At 48.4% G+C, this 17,935-nt stretch overlaps 1 protein-coding gene across 10 annotated transcripts in view; it reads right to left on the reverse strand.

Annotated features, from left to right (window-relative positions):
* LOC125950772 (dual 3',5'-cyclic-AMP and -GMP phosphodiesterase 11-like) overlaps positions 1–17,935 on the reverse strand; it is a 55,126-nt gene that overhangs the window by 19,205 nt on the left and 17,986 nt on the right. For 7 of the 10 annotated variants that reach the window (XM_049679043.1, XM_049679035.1, XM_049679036.1 and 4 more), the window contains 2 exons: positions 17,276–17,356; positions 9,609–9,683 (listed from right to left, as the gene is read on the reverse strand). Coding sequence is in view for 5 of the 10 variants with exons in the window: in XM_049679035.1 (XP_049534992.1) it covers positions 9,609–9,683; positions 17,276–17,356 (156 nt within the window). In the remaining 5 variants the exon portion in view is untranslated. The remainder of the gene's footprint in view (positions 1–9,608; positions 9,684–17,275; positions 17,357–17,935) is intronic. The other 3 variants (XM_049679037.1, XM_049679044.1, XM_049679046.1) reach the window with 1 other exon arrangement.

Raw genomic sequence — 17,935 nt, forward strand, 5'->3', positions numbered from 1 at the left:
AAGGCCCTGTTCGAATGGAACGTTATCCTGCAGCAGATAGCACCGATCTGCTTCATTAATACAGCTTTGTTCTCCGCTGCTTGTCCATCGAATAAATGCCGGGAGATACTTTGGAAAACGAAACAAACTTCAACAACCGGCGGCTGCCGTCAGGCATTTGAAAGGAAACGATGAGGAGGTTTTCAGCATTTTCCAGCTATCTGCCTCTGCCTCTCTCTCTATTTCTCTCTCTCCGTGTCACATTATCACAATGACCGCACTCCGGTATCGAGAGCAAATCGAATGAAGCAACATTCTTCTGGCAGGCAACAGAAACAGAAAACACATACGGATGAAAATGAACCTAACGTGTCTGGCCTCTGGTGTACGAACGGGGCGAACGAGTCATGGCAAAGGACGATGCGGTGGTACCCCGGGGGGAACGCAGACAGTGGCATGGCCCGGCAAGGCCAGCCGCAATCGTCGTCGTCGATGTCGATGGCGGATAAAAGCAAAATTTTCCACGATATATGCTGGACCGGCGAGACGAGAAAACAAAGCAGCAACAGCAGGACATGAGGAGGTGGGTGGGGCCCTGGTGCTGCGGTACCCGGTCCGATGCCGTGTTGGAAAAGGGCCGCTTAAAGGAGGCCGCAAGGCCCGATTTCCATCCGGATCATGGATCCGCTTTCTGCTTTCTGCCGTTTGCTGGTGCGCCAAACAGATGGGCCGAACGGTTGACCTTAGGTTTCACGTCGATACGGTTTTAGTGTCATCCGTGGAGTGGTAGGGGAGGGATCGACAAAAGGGAGGGAGGGGGGTGCACCCCCATATCTCTTCCTCTCTTTCTTTTTTGCGCTGTTTTTCCTGCGGCACACGAGACCAGGCGGACGGTTGTGATAATTTCATCAATCTCGATGGCTTTTGAGACGACGGAGAGCGCCATCGCGAGCCATCCTTGTTGCTCGTTGAGATGATTTACTGAATACTGATACCGGGGATTATTGCGTCCGATACGATCCATGCTGCTGCTGGCGATGGGCCGCATTACGTACGATTTTTTTTCTCTCTCTCTCTCTCTCTCTCTCTCTCTCTTCTGTTTTGTGCCGCGATGGCATTATGAATTATAGCAATCTAACTAATTGTATTGGCTAGCGAGCGAACGAAACGAGCTGCAGGCATGAAAACGTTACTTTTGGGTTCTTCTTTTCGCCCCTCGAAGCATAAGTAAAGGAGCTGTTGCGAATGAGATTACGTTGTCTATTGTTGTGTTTATACGAAAATCGGCTCTCAACAACACAAGTGGTAGAATAAATAGGAATCGAGAAGCAATACGAAATGGAATTCAATATTCGGAAGACAGTAATGGTTTCAGTAGAAGATAGCAACTTTCATTAACGGTAAACTGTAATTTCTTCAATTGTGCTTGTGCTGATACACGAATGCAATATTATAATGGCAAAAAAGGACAGAGGCAGTTAAATGACCATAACGTAGTCCAGGGTTGGCATAGGTGAAAAATATAACAGCATTATTAGCCACATAATGTAATTTATATTATTGGTAAAGAATGTATCATTTACCTATGTTTCATTTTATGAGTTTTGATTTATAATTACATAAATTAAATCGTCATCACGTGTTAGACATATTGATGTGCAATGGAATTATTATTTTTATCACTGCATTTTTACACGCATCGTAATATAATCTCATTTTGATAGGTCTTAGGGGAAATTTGCATAAAATAGTAAATTTTTTTATAGATTAATGTGAAGAATACAACAGAGACAAGCACATAAGACAAAAAATGATTGATAAGCCAGCAATATTCGTATTATCCCGCATGCAGCTGCTTCCTGCTCGAACTTCGTCTGCAAATAATAAGCGAACCACGACGATACCAGTTATCCCATTCCCCAAATCCGCTCTTCTGTGCTAGACAATATGCAGAACATCGGGCCGACAACAACAGCAAAAAGAAAAAAAAAGAACAGAGACCCCCGAAATGGCTAAACATCGATGGCATGGCGCGCGCACAAGCACGAGTGCATTTTGGAGATAAAAACCACTCCAAACCCGGTTGCCCATCAGCTTGGAAGCTTTTGCTCTCTCACACCAAGAAGCACACTAGAGACAAAAGCTAACATCGCCGGCACGGCTCAAGGACGAGCGGCAAGTTTGGCGCGGCATGGTTTCTTGGAAGAGTTCGCCTCGACTGACTCGATCCAGACCCCGCGTGCACACACACACACAAGCGCGCGCGTTCGCGCACACTGGCGGATAATTAATCTTCAAATGATGATGTCTTTCGCAGCGGCAAAAGCCTTGCGCCATCACGAACCGCAGACCGGCCGGCCGGCCGGCTGGCTGGCTGGCTGGCATGATGTTGAGGCGGTGGCGGCTGGCTTTAAGGATGAGGAGATCCAACCAATTCCATCAGCAAACATCGCTCGTTCGCTCAGAGGCGAGAGGATGAGGGGGAGGGGGGTGGAGGAGTGGCGGTGTAGGCGCTGGTAGTGGAGGAAGAGTCCGTCGTGTGCGGCCCCGTCTGACACGATGAGTGATAAATTATTGTCGAGCAAAAGTTTATCTGGCTCAGTTACGCGGCGCGCTTCCGCGAAAGCATTCCGCATCGCTTCATTGGTGGCCGCGGTTGGTGGGTGGGGTGGGTGGAACAAATGCGTTGGGTGCGCTGTTGTCGCCTGCCAGTGGAAAATCGTCAATCACAGTGCGCAGCAAAGCTCCGATGCTCCGTTTAGGCACCGGCTTTTCGATTAAATTTCGAACCATGGGCACTCCATCGGACGCTTTCCTGGGCGATCCTGTAGATCCTTGGTGTTCTATCGGAGTTGCCGCTTTTCCGTTTCGATTCCTGTCGGTTTCGGAACACATTTGGAACACCGAACCACTTCTCGGTCCTCAATCGGGCGAAGCCAAAGGAGGCCATTTGTCAGCAAAGGTTATCTGGATCTGGATTTGTGTTTTATGTGAAGAAATTGCCGCTTGTCGAACGAATGCTCTTGGAAGACACACACACACACATCGGAGACATCCATCGGCCATAATTATCCCGGTAAAACTCAATCTCTCGCCGCTGCTGCAGCACCACCCAGAGACGATCAACCCGTGCCCGGCTCCTCGTAAGGATGGAGGGTGAAGGGAGAGGTGCCAGCTTGATTTATGATGCAGCTAATTGAATAACAGCTAAAGACGTTCGCCAACATCAACTAGCACCAGTGGCACACCATCACCATGATTATCATCATCACCATCATCCGCTTCGGTTCTAGTTCCATTACTTTCGCGCTACCATTAATACCGAGATTTCCAAGAACGTAAACATCGCCTTACTCTTAGGGGCCACTGGACAGTTTCAAATCGACCTGCTTCCATCTACCGGGGAGCGCATAAACTCCTCCTCGATTGCCATCAGCCGTCGGAACAATCTAGATGCTATGCTAGGGAAAAATGGATTCATCCCCGACTGTGCTCGACTCTCAATGCCGGCAGAATGGAGGGTAAATGTCTTTTTAAACGGTAGCAAACGGAGACTGAGGGGTCCGGTGTATACCCCGTTATGACAAGGCCGGATGCCAAAGTTTGGAGGGGCAGCGGCGTTCCCGCACCCGCGGAACGAAAGATGAACTTCCAAAACTTTTCCAATCTAAAGTCGATGGGATCCGCACATCCGCACACTTCCAGTGAGTAGTGCACTGGAAACCGTACCGTACCGTGTCCATATACATAAACTTTATCCTGCACTAACTCTCTCGCTCGCCAACGTTCGGCGGCCACATACATATATTTTGTTGCCAAATGTGTACTGGAACGCAACATTTTCGCTCAAACGCTAGCCAGAACAGCAGTCCTTCCGGCGGCCGGTTAGTTGTGCGTTTTCGTTTTGCGCAACAAATCATGTTTGGCACCGGAGTCCTAATCCGTTTGGAGCCAGCAAAAAGGTTGTGCAGCGTTGGATCGCTTTCCAATTGGCACGCTAATGGTTCTCGCTCGAGCATGCATCGTTGGAGAAAATTGAGAACGTTGCAATGTGCCAGTTGAGTGGCCGGCCTGCCGATCGGATTGCGGCTTCGGATTTTCGGAAGCAGGAAAAAAATCTTACAACAATCTCGGGTCTCCTAATCAGGATGAAAAATCGTAGAACCAGCTGTGCCAAAAACGAGGATGAGGAGGCCTTGCTTTTTCTGCTTCCTCGCGCTCTGTTCTGAAATCTGCTCGAAAAAAAAAAATAACGCTGGCCGACCCCGGAGAATGGGGCATGCAGTTGGTCCGGCATGATTGGTCCGGATTTCGCTCGTCACATTGCGAGGTTGAGCATTAGGTTGAGTAATTGGAGCACATTTGCGTGCGACATCCACAGAGAGAAGGGGGAAGAGCCTTGAGAGCCTGATGCTGCTGTGGTTGCTGTTGAAAAAGTGACACACATTTACAACCTTCCGAGATGCTTCGGTTGCTGTTGCTGGGCACAAGGCGATACAATCAAAAGAAACAAAGCCCGGTGCTAATGTGACAAGGGGGCATGAAATATGCATTGGCTGCGCGGACACAAAAACATGTTCCCCGAATGGCGGTAACATGGCTTATGTCGATTATGGGCTATTTGTAGCGTTTGAAATGTGGCGAATGTTCGTTTGGCCAAATTTTGGGTCTACATTAGAGATCCATCACTTCAAACGGGATTTATCTTCCTGTAGTGCTCAGCTTCAGTAGCAGACAGGCTTCAGTTTGCACAACTCTTCAAACATACTGTGTAACCTTCATAGCCATTGATATGACCACAGGCAGAACATCCTATTTCAAGCTTCATTTTCATAAACAAATCAGCCAGCAGGCGGATGCAGGAGTAGCTTCTAAGATAACACTAAACTCATTCCTGCATAAACGATGCGATGGAAGAAAAGGGCCTCGATCCGCCCGCCAGGAGCTTCCTTCGCCTTTAACCTCAAGTTCAGTCCCAAAATATGATGGATGATTATCAAAGCTGACCAAACCCCCCCCCCCCCCCCCCCCCCACACACACACACACACACACACAGAAGAACACCACCATCATCACCGAGAAGCTGAAACATCCAAAACGAAAAGCCGGCAGCAAGAACAAGGAACATGCTCTTACCAGCGTACCTGGTACTGGGTGCCGCCGGTACAACATAGACCATACTGTTGTTACCAGGTACGTGCTCCATATGAGAGACTGAAAAGAACCAGAATCCCCGGTATTCGCCCATCGCTGGTACTCGACGCAGCCAACGAACAATGACAGTGACAGATTCGCTTTACCGGACGAAATTGGCTGTATGAAGCGTGCGTTGCTTGTATCGAGATGAGTTCACTTGTTACCAGAAAGCGGGGGAGGGGGTGGTTTCCTGCGAAATCCATTCTCCGTTTCGGAATTTATAGGCCCACACACACATTAGCTTTGCGTGATAGTTAGTACATTGCGAAATTAGCCGGCGGTGGTACCTTGCTTTTACGACGCAGGGAAACTAATTGGAAACATAAAATGGCAAAGTGGCAAAGTGCTTCCAGGTATTCGGTGCCGTACTGAGCGCGCCCTTCTGCGGTTGCTGCACATGAGGTCGAAACCGGGTATCGAATATCGCAAAAGTTGATGGATTCGTTGGGCTCGGGATTTTCATGTATATGACGAGGAAGAACGATTACTTTGAAACATTGAGCAACGGAAATAGAACCGCTTTACATAGTGAACACGCTTCTGGGAAAAGTAAATCAATCTACGAAAGGATTCCAAGATCTGGAGAGAGATCGGTTGGTGCTCTAAATCTAAGAGAGAGTTCATTCAGTTGCTTCCAGTTGCTGGCGGCTTGTTGCAGTGGAGAAAGCCGGAAGTTACAACGGATCAATGCTACCTCAATCATTTACCTACTTCAGGCAGGTAGGTCAAGTACCCGGGGTTCATCAACATCCGCAATGACGTAACCGCGTCGCGAATAGATCAGCCAACTTGGCCATCATTCATGCGATCGGTTGGTGCTCTAAAATTAGAAGCTAAAATGTCTCCACCTGATGGTTCGATTCTCTTCGAATCTCCAGAGTTCCCAGCGCGAACGTCAAACTACATAAACACTTTCAATTGCGCGATTCTCCCTGAAGCGTCGTTTGAGATGTCTGCGTTGTGCTGCAGAAGGTGTAGGATTGAAGCATCCAAGAAATTTCTATCCAACATTTAAGGTGATTTTGGGCGAGTAAAAGGATCCTTGGGCATCGTAAACTATTCCCTATTTGCTCACGCATATGTTAAATGTTTGCAGATGGACGCTTTTCAGGGTCACTTACCCGGAAAGGGACCCGGTTTAATCGTCTCCGGTTAACAATGGAAAGCGCAATGGAAATGATGTGCTAAACCTTTTCCTTCATTATTTACTGTCGCTGAGCAGCACCGGCAATCGGCACAATACAGTTGCGCCATTTTGTATAGCTAAGGTTAAAGTCTTTTCCAGGAATTTTGCTCACCATGAATGGAACCCCGTTTCTCGCCCTTTGCTGCTACCACGTCCCCAGGTGGGATAGTGGTGCAATAACTACGCTCGTGGAAACTCGTGGAATGAAGGACATTTCCACCTCATTCGCAGGAGAACGATCTCTCGGTGAGTTTCCCATTAAGGATCTGCACGCCCACGCCTGCCATGGCCTTGTATTCCAGTAATTAAAGCAACAATAGAAACGAAGAGAAAAACATCTCCAAAGCAAGCATTTGCCATTTAATGTGTTTACGATTCACCATTGCAGAGGCGTCTAGGATTGGACCAAGACCAAGGGTAATGCAATTAAAACGGGCGTACGATGCACTTCCGGGAGTGCTGTGACGCTGCGGTCGTTCCATTGAAAGCTTCAACATACTCGAGTTGACCGAAACCGGCTGAGCGAAACTTTCACCTGACACATCCTGTTTCGGTGTACGACGACTAATAAGCTGTCGGTTCAGCAGTTCTATTGGCTAGGCTCACTAAATTGTATTATTGTAACTTTCAACGAATTGAACTTTAGGTTGAACGGAATAGAGCAAATGGTTGCTGTGTTGGTTGGTGCATTGGTGGAAGCTTCTCCAACTCAGCACTCCATGTCCATGTCCCCTCCTCCCTATATTTCAACGACCGCCTACACACTAGCAGCTGGTGCGGTTATAACGATTCGCCATTGTTGCTCGTGCTCTTGTGTTCTGACGTAGGTAAGTCGGAAAGCGAAGGTTGGTGAAGGTAAGGCCAGGTGGTGAGTCGCAAACGAGCGAAAACTCGTCGCTTTTCCGTAAACTTAATATGAGGCCAGGGTAGAACTTTCAACCCATAACCATGGCCGTGCATATTCTTGGCATCGGCAGAGCGGTCTCAGCCGCCCTCCGTCTCCTTCTCCTTCTCGTGTTGCGCTGTTACCTGTCGGCGGTGGTGTTGCAGTTGCCGAGCTTCTCCGGGATTCAATTAATTAAACGAAACTTACAAAACTTATGAAACGCTCGTCAGTCTTGCGCTCGGGCTGCAAGAGGCTGGAAAGTGCTTGTGTGCGTGGAAAAAACAACGGAGAGGAAAAGCTCGTCGATCGGCAGCAACAAAAACAAAGGGGAAGGAGAAAAAAAAGTGGGAAAAAATCTAATCGTTGTTCAATATTCGATTTTCCGGGCGCAAACCTATCGCCATCAACGACCATCCTGCACAGAAACCACTAATTAATGGTTAATTGTTTTCCACCTCGAAGGATTCTTCGAAGGCCGGTGCGAAAGGGGCAGCAAAAAGGATCCCCCGCAAACTGGTCGCTCCCTGTCCCTGTGCACTTGCTCCATGAGACTAATCTAGGGTCCCAACAGAGAGATCACCGATCTAACTGGTCACCCTTGTCAAATGCTATTGTCCACACGAGGAGACGGTCATCCTTCGTCCTGGGGCACCGATAGTCTATCACCGGAATACCAGACAGGTTTGTTCCGCGGAAGGGATCCGATTAAAATGGCATTTTCACCAGCAACTTTTACCCAGCCCACAACCGGAAAATTCTTTCATGCAAACGCGCTCGAACGGAAACGACGCTTATACCCGTTGTTCGCGCAAAACGGAACTTCATATGAATACGGATCTCGTGGAATTGTGAAACCAGCGGAGGGGGGGGGGGGGATCAGCTGCAAGCTTCGTCCATCTTCGCCTCCTTACTTGCGTCCTTCCTGTTCTCTCGCCGTTTTTTTTCTAAAAAGGTTTTTGCGTATTGTTGTGCTGTGTGCAGTGAAATGTCAACCGCTTTCTGACACACGGAAATAGCATTCGACGTCACAGGCGACGTCTACTCCGTCGTCGCTGTCGTCGTTGCCCTTGGTTACAGCTGGGGCTTGTGCATTGCCCGCCTGTGTGCAGGTCTTAGCCTAGAATGCTCTCCTTTGAATGCGAATGGGGCTGCTGCTGCTGCTAGTTCCAAACGCGTTTTCTGTCACATTTTTACACTTCTCGGTTCCGAGGACTTCCGGACTTGTAGGTAGGGAAAGGGAAACCGGTGTGAACAGCGGGGGTTCCCCTTCACTCTATGGCAGTAATGCAGCGCACAACGAGATGGCTGTCGGTTTCTCGGTTGGCTGGATTCCATGCGACAAAACGAAACAACCGACCACCATAACACGACAGGACGACGGCAACTAGGTCATGGGAGCTCGCAGGTTGTGCCAAATATTTCGAATAAATAGATTTCCCCGAAAAGTATGTTCCAAAACGCAACGCATCCATTATGCGTCCTCCACTCGTCGTTCCGAAAATCCTTTCGCAAGGCATTTAATAGCACAAGCGCCAAAGTGCCCCTTTCGGTGCGCCTGGTACAGCCAAGTGACAGCCGCCATTTTCATGGGCCGGGCGGGTACACCTATATCTGCGTGCGTCACTCCATTATCCACGCGCGTGAACAGCGCGAGGATGCAACGACGAGTCCGGAGAACAATTTTAATTAATTGCATATTCAGCGTGATCAGACGCGCACTGCTTCAAACGCCTGTACGATATGCTTCGCATCCATTGTCGTCGACGTTTCACACACACACACACACACAGGCGAGCACACATTCCGCGAAACCAAAGGGGGGGGAGATCTACTATTCATTAACCCTATCCTACGCCTCCTCCTCCAATCCTCGGAACCACAAAAAGCCACTCTCGATGAGCGTCAGCAAGTGCCGCGGCGAGTAGGAAGGAAAATGGTGCATGAATCCGACATACATGCATGGGGAGCTAGTGTTGCTGCTGCTGCTGCTACTGCATCCTAGGATCCTCTCATGTTTTCCCACACAGCTAGATAGCCGAAAAGGCAGTAGTGAGTAGCCTGGCGACCGACATGGTGGTGATACCGTTGGCAACCTTTGCGCCATCCACCATTTCATGTGGCCTTTCGCTGTCAGACGAAATCACACAGGCCATTCCGAGCTTTAGCAGTGGTCTGGATTGAAACAACAGAAAAGGACGATGGATGCGAGTGGGGCTACTGCTTTAACCACACTATCCAACCAGGATCAAAAGTAATACCAGGAACATCGGTATCCGGTGATGCGAATGATTGAATGAATGAGGGTTTGTGTGTGTGTGCGTGTATGTTAGGGAGTACACGAGAGGCGTTTTGCCTGTTACCTAGTTTTCGTGCAAGCGTCCAATTGGTACCTAGCAGACGGACAGCGTCATTCGGTCGCCAAAGCTTGTGGATATCTGAAAGAAAACATCATCGGATCATCAGATGCTGGCACCGGGAGTCGGAAAATGGGGGGAAGTGAGCACTAACGTCGGCCCGCTAATGCACAGTCCGTGAGTCCGGTGCATCAGTGCATCATACTATGCAGTGTGCAGTGTGTATTTGTGTATGGGTAAGGGATGTGAATGGATGGACGATACATGAAGCTAGTGACATCACATCACGGGTGCAATAGGGTTCAAGCTTCTAGGAAAACGAATTAGTGGCCAAGCAATGATGCATATTAATATGAGCACGCTGAGGATGGATGATGGTCAGTGGCACGACACAAACACAACAACAACAACAACAACAACACACATGGTTTTAAGTGATTGGATTGTTTTTAAGTGAGTGATTGGCGCGAGAGTGCTCCGGAACTGCGGGAACCATCGGACATCGGATCAATGTTCAAAGGGCTTCCGTCCATCGTTCTGCTGGACGTATCGATCCGTCTGGTCAGGTGGATCACCGTATGTAACCTAATTGAATCGGAAAGCCATTCCTGAGCACTCTCCTGACTTGACCTGAGCACTCTCAGGTCGGTGAATTTTCAATCGCGATACATCGAAGCCCATCGACCGGCTGGCTAAAGATCAAAAGACGGATGCACCACAAGATAATGCAGTCATGTGCAATTGAGAGAGACCGGCACGCGCTTGCAACGCAGCCGGGACAAGAGGAACAGACCCGACCGGACCGAGATGGGTCGGAATTTCAATTTGATATCGATAAATCCTTTAGCCAATTGCATCGGAGCTCTGTTTCTGGCCGCGAGAGGTCGGTCGAGAAATGAGGACGAACATCGATCGATATGCATTCGCGCTGGCTGCTGCTCGTCGCCTCGGCTTGTGGCGTCTCGAACCTACTTCTCGGCCGGCTTCTGCGCCTAACGAGGTCACCGGTTTGTTTTCGTTCCTGTCCGTCGGTCCGGTCGGTTACCGAAAAACCGCAACCACGGGAGGAACAACCGCATAAATTAAATCGAAAGAAAATTTACGGCCACCCATACCAGGTTCATACCGTAGCACGAGACGCGAAGCGCCAGAACAACAAGCAGAACAAGGGTCCCAGGGTAAGCAGAGCAGAGCAGAGTAGTTGCGCTAACTTGCTTCTCGAGTCAACTGAGGGACAGCGTCTGTTTACACTTTAGTCTGGTGCTGGGTTGGTTTTGGTTAGGGTTAGAGTAGTGTGTTGCCTAATCGATTGAGCATCGCTTGATGAAGATGCTCTCTGCTGCTGCTCACTCTCTCTCTCTCATGCTGACCGTTGATGTTCACATGCAATAAATATTTATGGTTTGTTTTTTTAGGATCGAAATGGTTCACAATCTGAGAGTATGCGTGAGGTTGTACCATTGACCATTCATCAGTGCGATCTAATGAGTAGACAGCATACTTGTCTGGGGACTTCAAAGATGTCTTCAACATACTATGCTGGATAATCCATTCGAGACTCGTGGTATTTTATATACTTTATCGTGAGAGTTTAAAAAAAACATCAAAGGACGAAGGACTAGTGTCTGATTACTAACGTGCGGTTTGTTTAAACAGTCGATTGCTGTGGCTTACGTTTGAGCAGATTCTAGTCGAAACAGGTGTGTATCGTTTCTATAAAAGGAAAGGTGATATGCTTCCATATTTAATCATAAACTGTCGCAAGAAGGATTCCAAACTATAATTTTATGCTTTTTTCGTTGCAGCTGTAAGGACATTTTCGATAAAAAAACAAAATAAATAACTGAATTCCGATTGAATTAAATGTAAAACATTGTAAAAGACACTTACTAAACAAATGAAATGTAATTAATAATGGAATATAGCGATGTATAGATTTTGTTTAAATAGATCAGCCTAACTTCATTGCAACACCGCGATCGATCGCTTCACAATAATATTATTCTGCTTTATATGATCTTCGGTAAATGCCACACAGAATCGCTGGAGCTTCTGCAATGCTTGCGACTCGCTCGCTCTAGAACATGTTGTATCGCTATCAGCAAACGCCTAATAACCTACATTCCAACGATGCTCTACTATCTAATGCATATCAAAGCGCATACGGTTCCGCATCGCATGGCTTCGAACATTTTGTTTTGCGTAAAATTTACGTTGCGACTGACCATCGCATCCCCTCTTTTCCCCTGATTTCATGTTCTCTAAACATTACAACCATTTATCGGACGGCTTGGCAACAACCGTGCCGTGGTGCAGCTAAAACCGGCTTCCGGGGGAATAGATGCCGCGCATGCAATCTGCATGTTTACAATTCCCCTTCAGATGACACATCAGTGGCGCGAAAAAACCCTTCAAACAGCTGTATAAGACCAGTCGGAAGAGATACATTGTGCAGTGACTCGGGGTTTTCTATATTTGTTTATGAATTTATCTTTCTGGTCCAATGACGCAGTCGAGTTGCAGTGCAAATCGGTGAATGGGCATTTTCTTCTTAAAAAAAACACCATTAAATCGTACCCTCGTTAGCTTAAATAGGGAAGAACATTTCCTTCGTCGTCCTTTCTTTATGATCATCTTGATTTTGGCAGTAAACCTTATTTACGATTGCATGCGTACATTAGCCGCAGTTCTATGCTATGCACTACATTGCTTGTGCTGGTTGCAACGAGCATAGATACACTAGTTGTACCGCAATCGTTGAATTCCTTCCCAGCTCGATTCCCAGCGCTACCATCCTTCTCGAGCATCAAATGCATCGGATATCCATCGCATAGTCTCCTCCACTGCAACTCCAACATACTATCAGCAGTACACATGAGAGCATGAATCACGCTGGCGAGACACGAGACACGCCACACACTCCCGGGCTATGCCGTTCGTACGTGTGCACTCGTGGCATGCGTGGAACACCACTGTGCCTGTGAGTATGTGTGAAAGTGGCTTTAAGCCGGTCTTCTTTTCAAATTATTTATTATTTTAATCCCATCACCCACCGCCCGGGGACTTTCTTTTGGGGAGAGCGTCACATTCAGGGGGAAGAGGTGTGGTGGGGTGTGTGTGTGTGGTGTTGGTCCGTAATCCAATTATAAATTCGCAGTGATAACTCCCACCGCAACCACACACGGCGTAGTGATGCGAGGGGTTGGAGTACCACCTCCTATAGGTCGAGAGACACCAGCAGCAGCAGCATTGTTGCGCATATGCTGCGTGTAGTCCTCGTTGCGTCAATCGACCGACCGAGCCGACACATCATCAGCCGCTGCAACTCGCTTCAATTGATTGCACTTCAACATCAAGTGGCGGACCGAGTGAGTGGAGTGGAGTGGCGAAAGGGCAGCCCACGAAACACCACGATATAGATAGAGAGTGACCATTGACGAGCAACCGACGTCACAAACGCACCGCAAAAAGGTGAAGAGGAGCCTGACTGTGGGAGGTGTGGGAGGTGAAAATGATAATTTTCCAGCGCCGCCATCGAACCGTATCCTCGCCTCGCTTAATGAATATGGAGAGCGGATCCGCGACGCCGCCGATCATCGCCGACACGTTGAGACTGCTGCGTTGACGGATAGTTACGCGTGACACACACACACACATAAACACAAGCGTACTAAACACCGGAGGACATTCTTGACGAGCGGATTTGACATCTTCGCGATGCGATCAATATGATGACGACCGCGCGCTATCCTTCTTGGTGGAGTAACGAGCGAAAGCGACGTTCGATCTCGAACCATCTCCCTCACCCCCCCTCCTGGGACAACAGCAACCGGACACTCCGGACAGACCGTCGATCCGAGACCGATAGACCGCGATTAAATGGCGCCTCGGAGAGCACTAATCAATACCGTTCCCGTACACCACCTTTCCACCATGCGCTCTGTGTGTCCGCGCGAAGTAAGTGCCGGTACACGTGTGCACAAAGTGGCCACCGAGAGACTGGTGGGTGCGCACGAAGGGGTGGTTAGCTTAATTAGAGCTTATTTGTAACCGGTTCGTGTCGTACGGAGCGCATGTACGGAGGCAACACACCGAGCACTCCCAGCGTACCCGCGAACGTCGCGTAATGACGCGTTAGATGCATGGCTAGCCAGCCAGCCAGCACCGTACCGGTGGTCTGCCGGTGGGGCCACGAGGCACTCTGGCAGAATTTTAACTAACTCTTCACCGTCCGCCGCACGGTGGTTGGCATCTCATTTCGAGCGCCGCCAAAAAACAACGCCAAGAAAGCCACGTGTATTCGCATACCGGCCACGTCAAAAAGGGAACATACTGGTCCAAGTAGTCGAATCATAGTAGCCGTAGCCGCAACAACTGAGCTATTCGGAAAAACCGTCCCCGTGTGTATGGGACACGAGACGAGATCGGGAAAGCCGTACGTTTCACTCCCGGCCTTCATCACCTACTTCGCGCCATTGATTGTCAACTGGCGTCCCAACTCGACTATGAAATTAGCGGTCACTCGCTGGTGGTGGTGGTGCTGGTGGAGCAGCGGGACCGACCGGTGCCACGACACGATCGATCAATTAGTCAGCTTCAGCGATCTGCAGATGGCCAGCCAGCCAACCAGCCAGCGACGGAAGTGAACGCGCCGCATTGTGTTTTCCTCCCAGGCCACCACCCACTAATTTCCACATCATCATCATCATCATCATCACCATCATCATCATCATTATCGGCATCGTCTGTCTCAGGCAGCATGGTGTAGTAAACTCATCGATTGCACCACACCGCAATGCAACAAAAGCTGGTCAGAAGCTTGAAGAATGTAATCGATTTTGTTGTACTAAGATAAGTAAAAACCCGGTCGCCACCCATTGTTGTACGCTTTTCTCAAACAAACGTTTTGTCGTTTCGCTCAAACCCGTTGCCGGCCATTGAGAGGAGAAGACACAACACACATATCACACACAGCCTCACAAAGGCGCAAAATCGCATAAAGTTGAGACGAAAATTATAAATAAACATCCCTCGCGAAGCCAACTGCAGCAAAGTTGTGATGTGCTGGCGAAGCTATGTTGTCTGCGAATCCGCTCACGCTCACTCCCTGGTTAGCACACGCACACGCACACACACGCTGCGGCTCTTGAGGTGCCGGTTTGTGGTGGAGATGCCCACCGCCGCCTTTAAGCCGGCCTCGTGGAGATCACTAGAAGCAGCGCGATTGAACGATTGGATGGCAACTCACACAGTCGATTGTCGATGCATGCGCGCACTGTGTCCACCACGCAAGAGACACTTCAAGATACGGGCGTACACGAGCGGTGGGCACAGAGTAAACAAAACAAATGCCGGCTCCAACGGGCGATGAAGTGGATCGCGAAGTGTTCGATTCGCATGCACGCAGATGCACGCAGAACACCGGACGAACCGTTTTACCAGGGGCACCTATTCACTTGGCCATGTCATTGCCATGGCCCGGAATCGGCCACAAACATTGCCGCAACATTCTTTGACAACAAACGGTGCACAACAAATTACTGCACGTCTGCAGTCGCGTCACTACTCGCACCGAACTAACGCAACGCAGCTTCCGTACGCGTTCCGTTCGCTTTGACCAACCACTACGTACGCACACTACGCACGACGGAACACGGGCTCGATGGGCCACGATACCACGACACATGCGGCCACGACGCACCGGGCGCGACGACCATCCCACAAGGATGACTAAACGGAAATGAGCGAACGACGTCGGTTCGCGTTCGCATCGAAGTGCGAAGCGTGTGGTGGGTTGTAGAAGTAACTCAGCCCACCCCCCACCAGTGGTGGGGTGCTTTCGAGTGTTCATCCGTTAATGCGAACGCTGAGCGACCGGTGGGTAGCGGTGAGAGGCTGTAGTAGCCCTCAAACAATGTTGCTGCTGCTGCTGCTGTTGCTGAGTGTACTAAGAGTTTGAATAAACCCGGAGTATCCGTTGCAACCGTGAGTGTGTGCACTCGGGGCTAGTGCATTCTCGCTGATGCATGGATCGTTTTCTGGAGCGATATGTCGTGGTAAATAACATACGCAAACAGTGCATCAGCTTGAGGATAAACTTTCTGGAAGGAATAGATATTTGCGGATCGTTCTATTGGACATAGAGCGATGAGAGATGCTGGAAGCTGTTCGCTCTTGCACCAGTACCAGGCGACTCCATCGGATTCCCACGAAGATCAAGGTGGCGTAAAGTTTTCAACTTGATCCTTGTTCAAATTGTTTTTTTTTGCGTAAATAGTAACATGAAGGTCGCTGCTAGGTGTATTCCCTTTGTTGCAATGTTTAGTGTTGCAATGATATATCCTAACGATCACGATCTAGCATTTGTTAAGTTCTTCGTCCCTTAGTCTCTGGCAATGGTTACTAGCTGAATGCTAACAGTGTGAAAGTAACAACGAATATTCATGCAATAAATAGTTTACTCACATAGTTAAAACAGATATGGTACGGGGTTGCGACATGAACTTACCTGAAAAAATAATTAAACATCGATACAACATTGATAAGAAACACACGAGAGATATGCGTACAGCGCTGATCTAATTTAAATGGAAAATCCCGTAATTGGCCTACGAAAGCATGTTACACCATGAAAAGAGTAATTCCATTATTTGATTCTCCCTAGTATACCGCTTTTACTAGCACAGCAACGCGCCTCAAATGGTATTGGCGGGAGTTTAAAGAGGATTTCTTTTTAAATGTTCCCTTTCTTGTTGGAAGCGATTTTGCAGAAGGTTTTTAAATGGTATTATAGAGCTCAAATTGAATTTCTTCCGGTTTGATGGTTAAATTGGATTAACGTACGAAAAAGCTGCATGAAATTCATAACCGAAGCCTGTAGCTACTGTACAGGGCAATCATTTTATGTTCCAATTAGCCTATAGTATAAACAATAATAGAATTACTTTGGTGTGCACTATCATAAACGTTAAGGTGGAAACCAAAACCTGAATGGTTCGCAAAATAAAAAAAAAACAACAAGTCCAATGCTATAGTTCAACTGTTGGCGTTGGCACCGAATTGTGCAGCAATACTCAAAAATGGGCACTCCAATGTCCGCGAATTGAAAGGTTTTTACCCTCCGTTTGCAATACGAGCCCTGGAATGACGGTGGCCGCGGGTTCACTCGCTACAATTACAGTTATGTGTGGTGACGGAAAGTCGCTGATGTAGCATCACACAGGAAAAAGGTCAGTTATCGCGATGATTCGCCGTTTTGCAGCATGTGCGTCTGGTCTGTTCTGGCCACTCCGCACCGTTGGGAGTCGGCTTACAACTTTATACACAGCGTACCTCGGGAGGATCTCGTTGCCATTTGTTGATGAATGATTTGCGTGTGCGTTTGATCGCCGCATGCAGTGCTAATGTGAGTTGTATTGAGTCGATTTATGAGCCATGCGCTATATTATTTGGTTAAATTAAATACATACTCAATGATGATTTTTCATGTTTAAACACAAAAACATTAATTTCGCGAGGCAATTTGGGGTAAAAACATTGAAGCCGGAACATGATTGGGTCAACAGAACATGCTTTCAGGATGAATGTGAAATCATTTCAGTCAAGGGGGTTGAATTCTGTGAGTGATCTCATCGAACAGTTCGTTTTCTTAGTCGACTACTTCAACTACTTACCGGCTTTTCGACGGGAACGCCACAGAACGGGCGGTACCGTTTCACCCGGGGTGGCCAGTGTGACAACTTTTCGGGAGATTCCTGCGGGCAGAAAGAATTGGAAGAGACAAAGAGTCAGGGAAGAAAATCAATAAACACAGTAATAGCAACCAAAAGGATTGCGAATTGAAACCAAAAACAAGAACATCAATAGTTGTTGAACACTCCGATACTTGGAGAATGATGTATCACTAGAGCGATCCCTCGCGACGCTGATCATCTTGCAAATCATTTCACCAACACAACCAATCCGTTGTGTGTCCGGGGACCCCGTCGCTTATTGTCGCGTAAACCAGTTCCCGTCAACGTCGACAGCGACTGTTCGCGGCTTTTTCCAGACGGTCTACCCGTTCCCGTTGGCGATGATTGATCTTAACGCAGCGACATGTTGAAAGTCGATTAATCGAAGCGCCACCCTTCAGCTAATTGGACGCTACTGGTGGCTGTGGTGCGAACAGCAGATCGATTTACTCACTTGGGCGTGGGTCACATTCCGATTTTATTGTTGGCCAGATTGGAGCTCGTGCTGTTCAGCGGAATTGTAGCGAGACACTTCTAGGTGGTTCGAATCGTGTCAGAATAATATCGAACCCCTTCTTCGAACCCCACAGAACGCTGGCT

The sequence above is a fragment of the Anopheles darlingi genome, chromosome 2 (assembly GCF_943734745.1).
Source record: "Anopheles darlingi chromosome 2, idAnoDarlMG_H_01, whole genome shotgun sequence".
NCBI lineage: Eukaryota > Metazoa > Arthropoda > Insecta > Diptera > Culicidae > Anopheles > Anopheles darlingi.